The sequence below is a fragment of the Chelonia mydas genome, chromosome 3 (genome assembly GCF_015237465.2).
Source record: "Chelonia mydas isolate rCheMyd1 chromosome 3, rCheMyd1.pri.v2, whole genome shotgun sequence".
NCBI lineage: Eukaryota > Metazoa > Chordata > Testudines > Cheloniidae > Chelonia > Chelonia mydas.
The window spans coordinates 137,651,909-137,668,546 of NC_057851.1; the positions used below are offsets into that span (position 1 = coordinate 137,651,909).

General features: G+C 39.8%; 2 protein-coding genes across 19 annotated transcripts in view; one reads left to right on the forward strand and one right to left on the reverse strand.

Moving 5' to 3' along the window:
* Positions 1 to 652: 652 nt before the first annotated feature.
* TFB2M (transcription factor B2, mitochondrial) lies at positions 653 to 16,282 on the reverse strand. The gene is made up of 8 exons (XM_007057987.4): positions 15,862 to 16,282; positions 14,040 to 14,128; positions 12,936 to 13,089; positions 12,360 to 12,508; positions 9,968 to 10,057; positions 8,467 to 8,529; positions 6,798 to 6,949; positions 653 to 1,764 (listed from the first exon to the last, which is right to left on the reverse strand). The coding sequence occupies exons 1-8, from the start codon at positions 16,202 to 16,204 to the stop codon at positions 1,578 to 1,580; spliced, it is 1,227 nt and encodes a 408-aa protein (XP_007058049.3). The 5' UTR covers positions 16,205 to 16,282; the 3' UTR covers positions 653 to 1,577.
* CNST (consortin, connexin sorting protein) overlaps positions 16,265 to 16,638 on the forward strand; it is a 110,878-nt gene continuing 110,504 nt past the window's right edge. For 16 of the 18 annotated variants that reach the window (XM_043543377.1, XM_043543379.1, XM_037895364.2 and 13 more), the window contains exon 1: positions 16,308 to 16,491. The gene's annotated coding sequence lies outside the window, so the exon portion shown is untranslated. Of the gene's footprint in view, positions 16,492 to 16,638 lie in introns of all 18 variants that reach the window. The other 2 variants (XM_037895361.2, XM_037895362.2) reach the window with 2 other exon arrangements.

Sequence of the window (16,638 nt, forward strand, 5' to 3'; positions counted from 1 at the left end):
GGCATTTGATGCCAGAGAAAAAACGCACAGGAGGAGTTACAATATTATCTCTTGCTGGCTGGCTGTGTCAGCAAGAACATTCAGTTATCACCTATTACTGCTACAGCAGAAATTAAATTGCTCCTGTTATATGCTAACTCGGCAATGGTGATCACCCTGTTAATACAGATGCTTATAATATCTAAGAGTCAGGAAACGTGTGAATGGGAATATAATCTCAATATGCAAGAATTACTCTGGGACATAGTTAATTCTGTAGGGTGGAACGGAGATTACATGAAACAGTCCTTCTGGCAGTTTCAGCACTTAAGTATTGCAAAAGATTGTCCACAGACTGTCTCCAGTAGAAGGGACTGCAGTAGTAGGGCAGGGATAATGGCCCAGCCAGTGCTTCCCACCATCCCTCCTGGAGAATCAAGACACACTTCTCTATTAGCAGAGACTGAAGCAGCACAGCTTCCCAGTATCTGAGCTATCCAAGCCTATGCTTAACAGATATGCTGTTGTCTTGTACCTGGACACCCCTACAGGAACATTCCTTGACACTTCCTAGCCCCAACACCAAATGTACAGGGGAAATAGGAAAGAGTTGATTAATGAGGGAGTATAGTGGCTGAGGAGAGGTTGTGTAAACAAGTACTCTGGCTAGGAATACAATTTTAGTGGGTTGTATTTATATACATATAATATACACACATTGTAACATAAATATATAAAGGGCATAGGTCGTGGGGAGGAGACAATTTTCATGGTTTATACAATGTTCAAAGGTCTGGTGGAAAAATTTTAGATTCAAACAAGATAGCAAAGACTATATGCATGTGGATGGGTGGCAGGGTATGTAGAAGAGACTGATCAACATCTTCTGAATTTTGAAATTTCAATTTTTAAAAATTACTATAAATATTCCTCTCTCCCCAGCACACCAGCTCTAGTAGACAGATATAATGCAGAGCATACATTAAAACAAGAAACACATATAACTAACCTGAGAAGCCATATTATTCTACTGTTTTCCGCTCTCCCATTTTTCCTCACCCCTTTGTTCATAACTATTATTGTATCATGTCAATTTTAGACTGTGTTCCTTAGGCCAGGGAGAAGGAAAATAGGTCTTATATTTATAAAGGGTCTAAACATTTTGGGGCACTGTGAAAAAGTTAATCATAATTAAGTATTCCGACACGCAAATCCAAATTGCACAAGTATTTGGTCTCATACTCTTTAAAATATAACAAATATACAGCAGAGTAGCAAAAAAGGCAGTTCCTTTTATGCCATATTTCCAAGAGCAACAACAGTTGCCATTATGCTGCTGGAGAAGATGCAAAGTTTGACTTCAATCCCATGCACACAGAACAACCTGTTAACTGCCGTGCCTATACATGGTTTAAACAGTTTTTTGCCCCTGTGTAGACAGGCTGTTGCACCTCAAGCGACTTTATCTTCTGATTTGTGCAGGAGACAACACAATCTTTACTGATGGAATTCTAAGATTTTGAGCCCATTTCTTATTATTTGCATCACAATATAGTCACTGAAACAAATAATTTGTTTCAAAACCAGCAGGTTTAGATTTAGAAATTTATGTTCCTGGTATTTTCCAAGACTTCATCATAGAGCCAGCTTTGACTAAATTCTTTAGAGCGTTCCATAGCTTCAAAAAGGCGTCTGTACTCTTCTGGGTACAAATTGCCTGTTATAATGTTTTCCGGTATTTCTAGCTCCCTTAACAGTTTACTCCCACTGTCTGGACTCCATGAGCTGAAACACAAGACATTACAAAAAAAAAATTCATGTTTTAGCATTTCTTTCAGTTACAAAGAAAACAACAGTAAGGTGCAACACTGGGCACAATTAATTCTTTCTCAATTTCAGGCTGTCAAGAATTCCCTCGGGTGACACCAATTATTCTCTATGAATGCTGACGATAGGGGCCTCTGTCCATTAGATTCATGAGTTTAATCACAAACTTTTCAGATGGTGCATTTTCCCCTCCATTCATTGTACAACTGAAATAACACAGAACCTAGGGCATGAATGGGTTTAGATTCCAATGCCTGGGGACAATGAAAGCCATGTTTGTTATGAGGGTGAGACAGTCTGAAGGGTTTAATTACCCTTTTCCTTTTTTAATAATCCCTTTTCCCCCATTATATGAGGTGGTCTGTTTTACTGTACCCACTATCTCTCCCACTCATTATGTCACTGCTATCAAATTTAGGAACTGTACAGTTCCTACAGATATCTTGACTGCATTTATTTTCAAGGCAAGGAAAAAGTATGTTTATTAATACACAGCAGCTGCAAATTAAGAGACACAAGGTCAGCTACAGATTTTGGCATAAGCAACCAGTGGAAAGTAAGCACCCTGTCAATTTGACAGTCCACAAGGAAGGAACCTGTGATACCCTTTTATACCAGTCTTGCTGACTGAGTTATAAAACGTCATTAGCATATTGCCAGGGGGATTATCCACCAGCCGGAAGATTGACTACAAACCACTGGCAACACATGAAAGAAAAAACAGTTTGTTTATTGGAATAGTTAACCAGAGGCTGGTTCTTCTCAGGGAGCATTCATTTCCCATGAATGGAAAGAGAACACTAATAACCACACCACAGGGAGTAAATGGAGTAACAGTGGATAAGGAAGCCTGAATGTCTTGGAGTGAGGGGCTAAAAAATATTGGTAGGCAAAACTGATGGAAATAATTTAAAAGCTTAATTTATAAATTAGATAGTAGAAAACCACTTTAGGGCATCCAGTCTGACCCACTGCACTGTGCAATCTATTTTCAACAGTCTTATTTAATCTACTTTTGATTTTGGTATTTTGTACATATTAACTCAATTTCTACTCAGCTTTATGCTGCACATATACATAAATCAAATGAAATAGCAAGAGCAGCTATTCAAAGGAAGTTTCCTCTCAGCTAAACCACACGTGTGTGTGACATGCCAATGTAATGCTGGCAGATCTTTTAAAAACATTGTACACAAGTGAATTACTTTTTTAAAAACCATAACTTACTCAGATCAAAATCAATTTTCACCTAAAAATTGAAAGGCATATCTATGACCTAGGGACTATGTCCCTACCAAACTTCAAGTTTCCATCGCCTCCTACTAGGGCTTAGAGTTGTTACAACAACAACAAAAACTACCAAATTTTGTTTAGAAAAACATCTTATTCTATTCTGCCTGTGCTTTAAAAACAGCCACGTTTGGTGAAACATTTTTGGTGAAACAAAAAGTTTATTCCCTGAGTGAGAACATACGAACCAAATTTCACCCAAAAAGAGTTATAAGGTTGAGCTACTCTAATACAGTTGTTGCTGTGTGATCTGCTTAAAACTGGTGTTTATTTTGCTTGTCGCAGCTCAACAGTCTAACTTCTCTAGTTTGCACTAGGAGTTTGATTGTTCTGGGTTTTTTAGCTTTCTGTGCTTCAGTTTACGCGAGGTTCCCACTAACAGAAACACTATTAGAATTGGCATCCCTACTGCACTCTGCATAATGTAACTTGACATATTTTCCCATTAGGACACTATACTGTTTAATGATTACTAGGGCTGTTGATTAATTGTGATTAATCACAGTTTTAATCGCACTGTAAACACTAGAATACCAATTGAAATTTATTAAATATTTTGAATGTTTTTCTACATTTTCATACATATTGTATTGTGTTGTAATTGAAATCAAAGTGTATATTATTTATCATAAATATTTGCACTGTAAAAATGATAAAAGCAATAGTATTTTTCAATTCACTTCAAACAAGTACTGTAATGCAATGTCTTTGTGCAACTTACAAATGTAGATTTTTGTTACATAACTGCCCTCAAAAACAAAAATCAGAACTTCAGAGCCTACAAGTCCACTCAATCCTACTTCTTGTTCAGCTAATCGCTAAGACAAACAAGTTTGTTTACATTTACAGGAGACAATTCTGCCCTCTTCTTATTTACGACGTCACCAGAAAGTGAGAACAGGTATTTGCACGGCATTGCAAGGTATTTACGTGCCAGATATGCTAAATATTTATATGCCCCTTTATGCTTTGGCCACTGTTCCAGAGGACACGCTTCCCTGCTGATGACACTCATTAAAAAAATAATGCATTAATTTAATTTGTGACTGAACTCCTTGGGGGAGAATTGTATGTCTCCTGCTCTGTGTTTTACCCACAATCTGCCATATATTTCATGTTATAGTAGTCTCGGATGATGACTCAGCAAATGTTCATTTTAAGAACACTTTTGCTGCAGATTTGACAAAACACAAAGAAGGAACCAATGTGAGATTTCTAAAGATAGCTACAGCACTCAACCTAAGGTTTAAGAATCTGAAGTCCCTTCCAAAATCTGAGAGGGACGAGGTGTGCAGCATGCTTTCAGAAGTCTTAAAAGAGCAACACTCCGATGCAGAAACTACAGAACTCAATCACCAAAAGAGAAAATCAACCTCCTGCTGGTGGCATCTGACTCAGATAATGAAAATGAACATGCGTCGTTCTGCACTGCTTTGGATTGTTATAGAGCAGAACCGTCATGAGCCTAGACGCATGTCCCCTGGAATGGTGGCTGAAGCAAGGAACATACGAATCTTTAGAGCATCTGGCATGTAAATATCTTGCGACGCCGGCTACAACAGTGCCACGCGAATGCCTGTTCTCACTTTCAGGTGACATTGTAAATAAGAAGTGGGCAGCATTATCTCCTGCAAATGTAAACAAACTTGTCTGTCTGAGTGACTGGCTGAACAAGAAGTAGGACTGAGTGGACTTGCAGGCTCTAAAATTTTACACTGTTTTGTTTTTGAATGCAGGTTTTTTTGTACATAATTCTATATTTGTAAGTTCAACTTTCATGATAAAGAGATTGCATTACAGTACTTGTATTAGGTGAATTGAAAAATACTATTTCTTTTGTTTTTTTACAGTGCAAATATTTGTAATAAAAATAAATATAAAGTCAGCACTGTACACTTTGTATTCTGTATTGTAATTGAAATATATTTGAAAATGTAGTAAACATTCCAAAATATTTAAATAAATGGTATTCTCTTATTGTTTAACAGTGCGATTAATTGCGATTGTTTAATTGCTTGACAGCCCTAATGATTATTCTCTTTAACCATTATCAGCGATACAGTTTTTAATCTATATGTAAAGGTGGGGCTGCCTCTGTGTGCCCCCTTACAGCCCAGTGTTGCACTGTGGGAGTGCCCAGCTTAATTCACTTGACAGCAACAGATTCACTTTAACAGCCAGGGGCACAGAGAAGCCAGCACACATTACAGAAGAGCATATCCTCTTTTAATAAGGCTCAGGACAGGAGCAATTCAAACAAACAAAGGGTTCATAAGGCCCTCACCTCTGAATCCTGCATCTGTTCCCACACAGACTCTAATTAGACAAGTCTCCTAGAGCCTGAGAGGAAAGAATCCATGACCCACCGCAGTCTGCATGGCTTCCACTCCCATCTCTCCGAGCTCTCTCTTCCTGTTTATATAGCCCAGCCCTAGGGCAGGACAGGGACCCCTCAATTTTACCCCAGCTGTTGGCTCCAGCCTGTCATTCAGACAGTAGTGCATGCCTGCACACCACAGTACAATATTTTTTGCTAATTACTTTTCTAAAATATTTTAATGCAGCATTATGTAGAATGTCTTGTTGAAATTCAGATTTATATACAAACCCAAAAATATAATGGGAAACCCTAATATTTTAAATGAGCATTTACAGAAACAAACCCATGTAAAGAAACTTGTTAATAAATTGACAGAGAAGAAAATCTTTTAACATGCAAGAAGCTAGCACAGTTTATAAAATTTAAAAATTTCCAGACTACGTTATCTGTCGATCTCTTTTAGAACGAACGCACGAACCCCTCTTCTAAACTAGCTCCATTATATAGTTTCATTTGTTTAAAAATATCCAGGTACAGAGTTGTGGGTTGGCAATACTGATTTTGATACGCAACTTAATATTCTTATGCATGTTTGCAAACTGCAATTGAGAATACATTTATGCAAGAAATACTGGCAAGCATGTCTGCATTTAAAAAATAAATATTTACAGTATGCAATTACTCAGCCCCACAAATGGCAGAGTAATTTTTAATTTGTTGCTAAAATCTTCATTTCCAATCACATAGTATTTTGAGCAACTGTAAGTTTATTCTGCATGTAGTTGTATAGAATTAAAGGAACACTAAACTGTATCTGGACTAAAACAATGAGGAGTCCTTGTGGCACCTTTGAGACTAACAAATTTATTTGGGCAAAAACTTTCGTGGGCTAGACTGGGAATGGTTGGGTCATGACAAAACCTAAACTTAATTTCCCCAATACTAATTTCTCCCTACCGTTACTCACACTTTCTTGTCAACTGTCTGTAATGGGCCACTCTCTTACCACTTCAAAAGTTATTTTTCATCCCTTGGTATCCTGATGTTAATTGATTTATCTCGTTAGACTGACCTCACACTTGGTAAAGCAACCCCCATCCTTTCATGTATTTATACCTGCTCCTATATTTTCACTCCATACATCTGATTAAGTGGGTTCTAGCCCACGAAAGCATATTCCCAAATAAATTTGTTAGTCTTAAAGGTGCCACAAGGACTCCTTGTTGTTTTTGCTGATACAGACTAACACAGCTACCACTCTGAAACCTGTATCTGGACTGTAAAGAATAATCATTTAAGAACAAAACACTACTAAATTGTCCTGAACCCTTCAGTCATTTGTCTGGTGAAAAACTGTAATATAACTTTTCCATATACTTACTTAAGTCTATCAATTAGTTTAGACTTGCGTTTAGCAAGACACTGTTTTATCATAAGAATAAAGGTAGATGAATTTGTGGTTGTCATGCCACCTGTAAATAAATTCCTCCGTGGTGTCATTCGTACTAAACATAAGTGGTCGTTTGGCAGCAGCTGCAACAACAAAAAGAGTTAATGAAAACAGGTCATAGTTAAGATTGCATTTCCTTGATACAAATAGTGTATTTCTTTAAGTCACAGGGAAAGACTTCTCAAAGTAAACCATTCTTTTAGTTACCAGAAAAAGGCATGAGATCCAATGGTTGGCAGCTGAAGCTAGATAAATACTGACTAAACATAATGTGCAATTCTTTTTTTAAACAGTGAAGGTAATTAACCATTTTTAAAACAGTGAAGGTAATTAACCACATCACTTTGAGTCTCCAAATCAAGACAGGTTATCTTTCTAAAAGATATGCTATAGTTCAAACAGAAGTTATAGGCTTGATGAAGAAATTTTCAGGTGAGGTTATTTTGGCCTGTTATGCAAGAGGTTACATTAAATAATCATAATGGTCTGGCCTTAAAAAATCTGAATCTAACTCATTTTAATTATCTGTCTTTTGGACAAATATGGAATACTGTGGTGTAACATTTGTTAAGACTGTCCTCCCATCTGAGAAGTGTATGAATAACTTATTTTTATCCTTAAAGATAAAGGTAGTTTTGTACTGGCAGAAAGAGATATATGACCCAATAGATCATTTCCATCTCTAATTCCCCTGACTCTATGAAGTGATCTGAACGTATCTTATACAATCCATTTGGTGTGTAGCCATCAGCTAAAGTGTCACCTCATATGACCTATGCTGTAATTATGGGGACATTTGATGTGTCTACAAAGCTGCCAAATATGATATAATCAAAACATGCAAAGTAACATTCAGTATTACCAAAAAAAAAAAGAAAAAAAAGAAAAAAAAAGTCCTTTATGGGTTTTATTGCTAAAATCTTAGCTTAAAAAGAGCCATCATTGGGTAATGTAATATACTGATGAGTTTTAACACCAAAATTCAATAAAAATGGATACAAATGTCTTCATTTTTTTTTAAACTTCAGGATTTTGTTTCAATTTAAACATTGTCCCTGGCCATTTAAACTATTATATCTATAGCCCAAATAATTTTTGCATCATTGTGCTAGCATGAGAACATGAATTTGCAACTGAACAGTGAAGTACAAGTATTACACAAAACATCAGAAGTAAAAGTGGATTTTGATTTTTTTTCAATTCTGTTTTATTAATCTAAAGCGTTATCAATAGCAGCTAACACAATATATTTTTTAAAGAGATGTCCCTTCAAAAAGTCTCATTTTCTTCTTTTCCCATTTATTCTGTCTGCTGCATTTCTGTCACCTTGGTTAATAAAAAGATACTAGCTGGGTTCAGTTTTACTTTTGTTTATAAATCACAAATCCACTCCCTACATTTTATGCACAGAGCACATTGTGTCTGAATTTCCTATAATGAAAGGGAGTATTTCAATAAAAAACATCTCAATTAAATAAAGTGAATTCATGAATTTTCTTATAAAAATCTGTAATGCAATTAACCCCCCCAAAATCTAAATTTTGGGCCTAAATTGTTCGACAGCATCTCTAAAGAAAGAGACCATATGCGTGGGTCTTACCATGCTCTTTGGTATTGCAAGTCCCCTGGTTTTTGAATTAGTCAAAAATGAAGACCAAGGTTCCTGGGAGGAAAAAAAAAAAAAAAGTTAAAGTTTAGAATATTTTGTCATGGCTTCGTAATTTTTTTTTTTTTTAAAGTCTTTTGCCAAATATTACACTAATATCGTTTCTAAAACTTGATCTAAAATTGGCGGAATATATTGAAAATAAAAACATGAACTGAAGAGTACAATGGCCCAGATTCAGGAAGTTACTTAAGCATGTACCTAACCTTAAGCATGTGAGTATCCCTATTTACTTCAGTGGAACTACTTGGGTGCTTAAAGTTAAGCACCTATTTAAGTAACCTTCCTGAATTGGGCCAAAAGCTGCAAAACTGTGGAGAAAGGAATTATTTCTCGGGAAAATACCTCCAGCTTTCCAAGTTCTTCCCACCTTTTGAAATATAGTCCTTTACAGCCAAAATTATACATGAACATTTGTATTGGCTTAATTTCTAAAAGAAACCCCAGCACGAATCCCTTTTATGTCTAGCAACTGCCAATTCATATATGCTATAGTTCTGTCTACAGCTGCCTACTGCTTGTTCATCCTGGACTGGATCCTTCCTGCCCACCCATCTTACTCTTTCTTGTGCACCTGATGCACCTCTCTGCCCACGGGTTCTGTCTAAGTACTTATCTGGCCCCCATCACTGTTGTATCTGAGCATCTCCGATACATGTATGGTCACAGCCCCTGTGAGGTAGGTCAGAAATAATTCCATTTTCCAGATGGACTTCCTGCTATCAAAGGCAAATGAGTTAGCTGGTGCCAGCCTTTTAGGGGTGAGGAGAGTGGAACAGGACAGGAAGAATCAGTGTGGGTCAGGGGTTTGAGTCAGCAGGAGCTGGAACACACTTCAATCAGCCCACAAAGTAGGAGCGTTATCTCTATTCTCTTAATGCCAATCCAAACCTTTCAATAAATACTGAAAAAAGCATGCAGCCAATCACTAAAAGCCTGAAACACAAAATTGCTTCTGCCAAGAAAACTAAAGTGCCCTGGGGACTTTAAAAAGTGCTACTAGGCTTATTTATTTAAATACCCCATTTTAAAGCTGCATTTGTTGGAGGTTTTTTTTTGTTTCTTTTTAAAGCAACCTGTCCATAGTTTAACACTGCTGAGTTTCTTGTTTTTAATTTAGAAAAGATGTTACAACTTTAAAAACCCTAGTTTTAGATCTAAACTAAAAATAATTGTTAACATTTCAATCAGATTTGAGTTTAAAAAAAAAGTAAATATCTGGGGTAACAGAGTGAATAAGTACATTATGTCACAAATTCTGAAGACAGGAAGTTCTAAAGAAAATGTTCACAGATCATTAACTATAATGGTACTCTTATAAAAGCATTTTCAACACAGAAAACTAAAAATATGTAGTGTTTTAGAAAATTTCATTGTTTACTATAAAAAGCATTTAGCTCAGTAGACATCATCATAGACAGTACAAAATACTCACCATATGCAGAAGCTTAATTTCACAGGCTGTTTGCCATAGCACACTTAATGCTTGATAACTCCTTAGTTCACCAGGTTTTGCAGTCAATACCTGACAGAAAGACAAAGTTGGGAAAAAAAAGATTATTTCTGTATCTATTCACTCCAAAATCCTTATAAATGTGACTTAAGTTCTCAAGAGACAGCAAATTCAAAGTTAAGTCTAAAATTTCAAGCTCTACTCACTTAAGCTCCACTCCAAGCTCAACCTTAGACCTCACACAACATGCATCACACATTATTTTAGGCCTCCCTGTCAGATGAACACATTAGAAAAACAGATTCCACCATAAAACCACTTCATTTCGTACAATATTTTAATATTTAAAATTACCTACTTAAACTGCATAAGAACGTCTATATTAACCTCTTTACTAGGAGAGTGAAAGAAGTCTTATGAAAGAACAAGAAAATACTCACCCATTCACTCTACCTCTACAAGAGCCAAAGGATTACCCAAGTTTGGGATATGTTATTGTTATTGCATCGATTTCATTTTACATTAAAGCTAGTACTATTCCTAAGAAAGAGGATCATGCAGCCAATTTGTTAAAACAGCTCCAGATGATGGATTGTATGAATGCCAAAAAGGTTTTCTAAGGCACCTTCATAAGAAGCCTGGCAATTCAACTCAATACTATATGTCAAACAACTTCCAGAAAGGACAAAACCCAACATTTCAGTTAATCCTGAACTGAGCAAAGACAGAAGTGCGTGCATCTATTGTGGAGTGATTTCATTTTTAACTATAGATTTGACACAACGATCAACTGAAAAATGGAGCCAGATGTACCCTTACCTAGGGAAGTGGATTCCAACAGTATTTATCCAAGACAGGCATTCAGCTCATATCAGGGTGAGTGGGGTGCTTTTGGGGGAGGGGTTACAGAAATTGCATGAAGAGAGTGGTAAATTAGTGTAAGGAAGTAACACCATAGTGGTGACACTAAAAGAAATGGGCTGCCCTTTTTGCCAATCATTTTATCATAAATCACTGCTGAACTGCAAATTTAGTGGTATTTAAATCCCTTATTTTAAAAGAGAATACAAATTAAGTATTTAGAAACATATGGGATAAACTGGATTACATAGGTACATCTAGAAATCCTAATATTTACAGAAATACCTGATATTTATATCAAGATTTAGTAGGATTTGTTTGTAAAAAAAAGATATGAAAATCACAGGTGTAGGTCTCCCAGTGGAGCGTGGTCCCCACTGAAAGAATTTATATTACTTTCAGCCAGATCCTCCCTGGAAGAGCGTGAGCAGTGGCGCCAATTCAGATATTTCTTGGAGGGAAGGCAAATTCTGGTGTTCCCCACCCTGCCAGGGAGGCGTTCCAGCCCATGCTTGTGTCACCCCCGTGTCAAGGATGCTGAGTCTCTCTCAGCCAGGGACTCCTCTCTCGTACTCACAAAGCGCATGAGCTGGTGCCACCAGTAGTTGAATTCTTGGTGGACTCCCCTGTTGTACAGGAACAGACTCCCTGTGTGCCAGGGGTAGCAACACCATTTGGCTGGGCCACACCTGTTTGTACAGAGGAGCAGCTGGTCAAATTTCAGTGGCAATGTGACCATGCAGCCAGAGCAATGCTCCAGGCCACTCTGGCAGCAGCCATACTGATTTAATACAGAATCACTGCTTAAAAGGTGTTGGGCCACGCTCCCCAGTTCCTGCCCGGTGACCTCTAGAACTTTGGGCAATTGCGAAGACTTTGGCAGGAGGGGGCTTCACTGGATCCCTCTCTTCCAGCATGCAGGGTGGCAGGCCAAATAAAATGATGCCAGGCTGGATGTGGCCCCTGGGCCACCAGTTGCCCATCCCCTTCTTTTGGTCTGGTGGTAAACCCCCATGATAGTTTTCAAAGTAGACTGTTAAGATGGAGTGTTCATTTGTGAAAAGCCAATCTGAATACCAAACACCAGGGGAGGGGGCTGCATCAACAGAGGTGATCCCAAAGGGAGTCACAGCATGAAAAAGTCTGGGAACTACTGTTACTGCATTAAAAAATATACAACAGAAGTGTTGGTTTTCCATCAGGCACCAGCATGTCTTCAATATATCTGGCTTCTACTGACTGTCCCTCACATGAAGAGCACTCTAATTTGTGACACTCACTTCCTTTAAAACAAACTGTGTTTTCACAGACAAACATTCCTTCAGGAGGAGCAAGCAGCAGAGAGACAGTCCCTCCCCCTTTTGTTAGAAAAATATCCTTAAGTAAATAAAAAGGAAGAACATTTTTTAAGCAACACATGGACAAAATGCCTCTACACAGAATGTTCTAGAGTTTTCAATGAAGCATCAGCTTCTCTTTATTAATCAGTGAAATCTCTTGTACTTAAACATACCTTGTACTCTTTTTCACTAACAAACATGTTCAGTTCTATTCTTCCATATCTGTATATGGAACTGCGTTCATACATGACAAAGATAAGCTTCCAAAGAGTGTTTCTTTCCTTTTTTTGGGGAAGGAATCCAATAATTTTTACAGGAACATCTGTTTTGAAAATGAGCAAAGGTATCTTTGAATTTTCAAATATGTACTGCACAACCTCAACAACACTAAAGTGTAAGTTACAACCACGAGAGCAAGCATTTTAACCTGAATGTATTTACAGATTTTGTTGTTGCTCAGGTATGGCTTACAGTATGGCCCACCACTGAATGCAGTTTGTGTCTGTCTGAATCTCCATTAAAGAGGTGCAAACAATTGACACTACATATTCCACCATACACTGTTTTACCTCTTACTAAAATGCCAGACTACTGGGCATGTAGTATCTATGAGTCATATCTCTGTATTAAAGAAGATGATAGATGTACTCCACTCCATTTTATACAAAATTCAGCAATTCAAGCACCTGCCAAACTGCCTCTGAGGCCTCAATTACGTACCCACAACATTAGGTTGATTTTCAATTTACCTGCTGTCCAAGGAACTGCCAAGATGCCCAAATTTTCAAAAAGTTTCTCAGAGTACATAGCAGGTGGTTTCATAGCTCCACAGCCCAAAGGGTCCAATCTGAAGAAGTCACAATAAACAACTTCTAATTGTCCATGTAGGCTGTTCTCCAGAGACTGAAAGCAATGGTGAAGTTAAATTTTAAGTTTTCAACACCAATAATTTGGACACATCCTAGGTATTTTTCCATCTGAAAACAAAAACTCAATGAATTATCTTTAAAATAAAAAGATTCTGTAAATACTAGTTAAAATAACAAACATTGCTCACAGACCTAGCTATTGAAATGTTGCATGTAGGCCAGCTACTTTTATGATGCAAGGCAGATGTATTTTTTACATATTTAGCATTTGCTCAACTGGAACTTTGCAATGCACTATTAAACTTGTGTAACCTTTGGTAATTTTTAACAAACATTTGATTAGCATAACAACTAAAAATGAATATACACAAAGAAGTTGAGTGAGTTGCTCATGCTTATGCCAAGTCAATAGCAGAGCTGGAAACAAGCAGGAATCTTGGCTCCCAAATCTCAGTCTCTCCGAAACAGCAAAAAAAGCTCCAAATCTGCAGACCTCCAGGCCCATGCAAAGCCCCACTAAAATCATGGACCCAACAGTCTACTTGCCTGGAGTCAACTGCAGGATCCAGGACAAAAGTTTAATCAGTAAAATAATCATTGAAAGTAGATAAGAATATTTGTAGAAGCTTCTGAAGACCACATGAAAACCATCTTGCTTAAAAACACAGTCAGGATCATTTAGGTGACTATTAGCCACAAATCTAAGTATGTCCCTGTTTAACGAGACCTCAACTCGAAATCCTGCACAAACAGGAGAAATTGACTGGCTATATGAGAGAAACAGTGAAAGGCAAAGTGCTGTCAAATGTGCAAAGTAAACAAATTAAAAAAAGAAAAATATTTTTTCCTGCCATCTTTAACTTGTATCTATCTTAGATGTTACTTGTAACAGGTAAAAAAATTCAAACAGATGTGTGATTTTAAATTAATTTCTCATTTTCCTACCTCACTGCAAATTTCAGATACCCTTAGAAAAAAACATACCTGTAAATCTGGAAGAAAAGCTTTGTCACTCTCCAGAGCTACCACTCGGGCACCTGCATTGAGTAGCGTCCGGGTCAAGACTCCAGGACCTGGAAAAATCATCATTGTTTAGCTCTATCCTTTAACATGGACTCCCAAAGGACATAACTGGTACACACGCCTTTCAAGAAGGAGAAAAATAAGTTTACCTAAATATTGGAGGGGGAGCAGGAGGGAGGTGGAGGGGAACGGAGATTAGATAAAGAATTATGCCCTAAGTCTGCAACGTGTGAGTAAAATTAAGCATGTGTGCAAATTTTTGCGGCATAAGAGCTTTAGACAGTAGTCAGACATGCTCTCCCAAATTTCTGGAGATCTCTACAGTTGTTCTACAATTTTCTCTTCAAGCTCTGACAGTCTAAATGGACCTTCAGCCTTGATCTGCATTGCTACTGTTTAGCAGCTGAGCGTCTCCTGTGCAGTGACTGAGAAATGTGTGGTTGTAACGTAAAGAAAAAGGCAGTGTGGATATACTGAGACCACATTTACTGAACTTGTGATAAGAAGTTTTTGAAATAAAAGGTGTGTATGTAGTTCAGTCAAAAATGTTTCTATGCTGAAATGTAGGCTTACAGGTAACATAATATACAATACCAAAATAATAATGTAATTAAAATTAATTGTATTTAACTGTTCATGCATATTCAAAATTACTTTTTCCTTTATTAAATGGACTGGTGAGGGAAAATAACTAATGAGGCAACAGCAATCCCTAGCTTTTCAATGTTTCTCCCCATGTGGTAATGCCATGAGCCCTACACTTTAGACACTCTGTTCTGAGTTCTGTTTGAAATATTTAGAAAATGTGCAGAACAGGGAAAGGTAATGCCAGCAAAGCCAATGGTAAAGCTTCCTTTCACATCAGTGGGGCAGCATCAGGCACTTTTCCATAAGAGCTCCAGACAGAGAGAGCAGGCAGAACCTAATTTTAATATCACATGCAAAGAACAACCAGTAAGACACAGCACCCCACTATTGCACTGCAGTGTCAGCACTTAATATGAACCAGTATCAGGATGTAGAGCTTGAAGCTGTGATCATAACCTTCCAGCAAAGATGCAAGATCCTGTCGTGTTACTGAAACAGAACTTTGTAGCATTAAAACTACTCCTAATGAAGTCTGATAATTTCTTTATAATCACCATCCCTCTTCAAATACTAGAGCCTAAAATCAGTTTTGCAGAGACCTGCAATCAGATTTAAGTTCATTGCACTAACTTTTCAGGCTGTGCGGATTGCCAACCTAGCCCCAGAATATTAGACCAATTTTGAAGACACTGGACAAGACCCACCACTTCACTCTTTTTTCCCCCAGCATTATGTTTTACGTCGTTTTGCTTAGGTCCTTCCAAAAATATTAAGTTCATATTTCCGTGTGAACATTTACAAGGTTTCCCTTCATCCCATCCCCAATGACCATAAGCCACCAAGCCCAGCTGTCTCGCTAACACAGCGGCTCCTACCCAGCACCAGATGCGGTCAGGGCCCTAACGATAAAAGAGCTGGGACGCAGTTGCCCCGTTCCCAGAATAACCCCTTGGCTTTTCCCCGCCAGCCTGGGGCCCTGCCTCGAGGTGGCTCCCCCAGAGCTGATGAGGCCCAGCCGACACGTTTGAAAGGTTTAAACTCAGACGCTGACAGGTTTTTAAGCAGCACTTAGTCTCCCAGCTCCCTCCTCCGCGACCCCAGCCCCGGCGCATGAGGGCGAGGTTTGCCGCGGCCCAGCGGGTCCGTGCTCGGCGCTGCAGGAAGCTACACGGGCAGGGCCGCGGGGGACGCTTACCCGGCTCGCACTCCAGAACGACGGGCTCGGGGCCACGGGCCGGGCCACACTCCAGGCTGGCGCGCACGGCGCGGGCCAGGTCGGGGCAGGCGATGAACCTGCGCAGCGGGGGGGAGGGCCGCGCCCTCTCCAGGACCAGCCGCGCCGCCTCGGCCGCCTCCGGGAGCCGCAGCTGGAGCCGGGAGTCCGGGTGCTGCCGCGACTCCTGCCCCAGGCCGCGCCGCGGAGCCCGGCAGCCGGGGAGGCCGCACAGCAAGGGCCTGAGCGCGGCGGCCGCGGCCCCCAGAACCGCCAGCACTGAGCGCCGCCCGCTGGGCCCCGGGGCCGGCAACGCGACCAGCATCTCAGAGTCCGAGCCGCACCCCCACGTGGGTGACCTTCCCGGCCAGTAAACACAGGGCAGGGCGCAAGCGCCCGGGCTACATCACTTCCGCTTCCGCCAGTAGGCGGCCGTACACGGTCCCAGACTCTCTAGCTTCTCCGCTCTATGATTTTGGGCCGTCAAGTCTCCTCTTCTCTATGGTGCCAGCCCTGCGTCGCCGGGAGTCCGCAGCAGAGCCCGCCAGAGACCCCCGCACCCAGCGCCGGCCATGGCCGCCCGTAGCCCTGCCGGGGCAGCCGGGCACCTAGGTAGGAGACGGAGGCTCCTCTGCCTACCCCCCTTCCCCTGCCCGCGCGGAGCCGGGGGCGGGACCCCGGGCGGGGGTCACCCGGGAAGGGGCAGAGGCGAAGGAAGCGGGGTGGCGGCTGCGGGGCTCGGAGCCCGGGTGGCCGCGG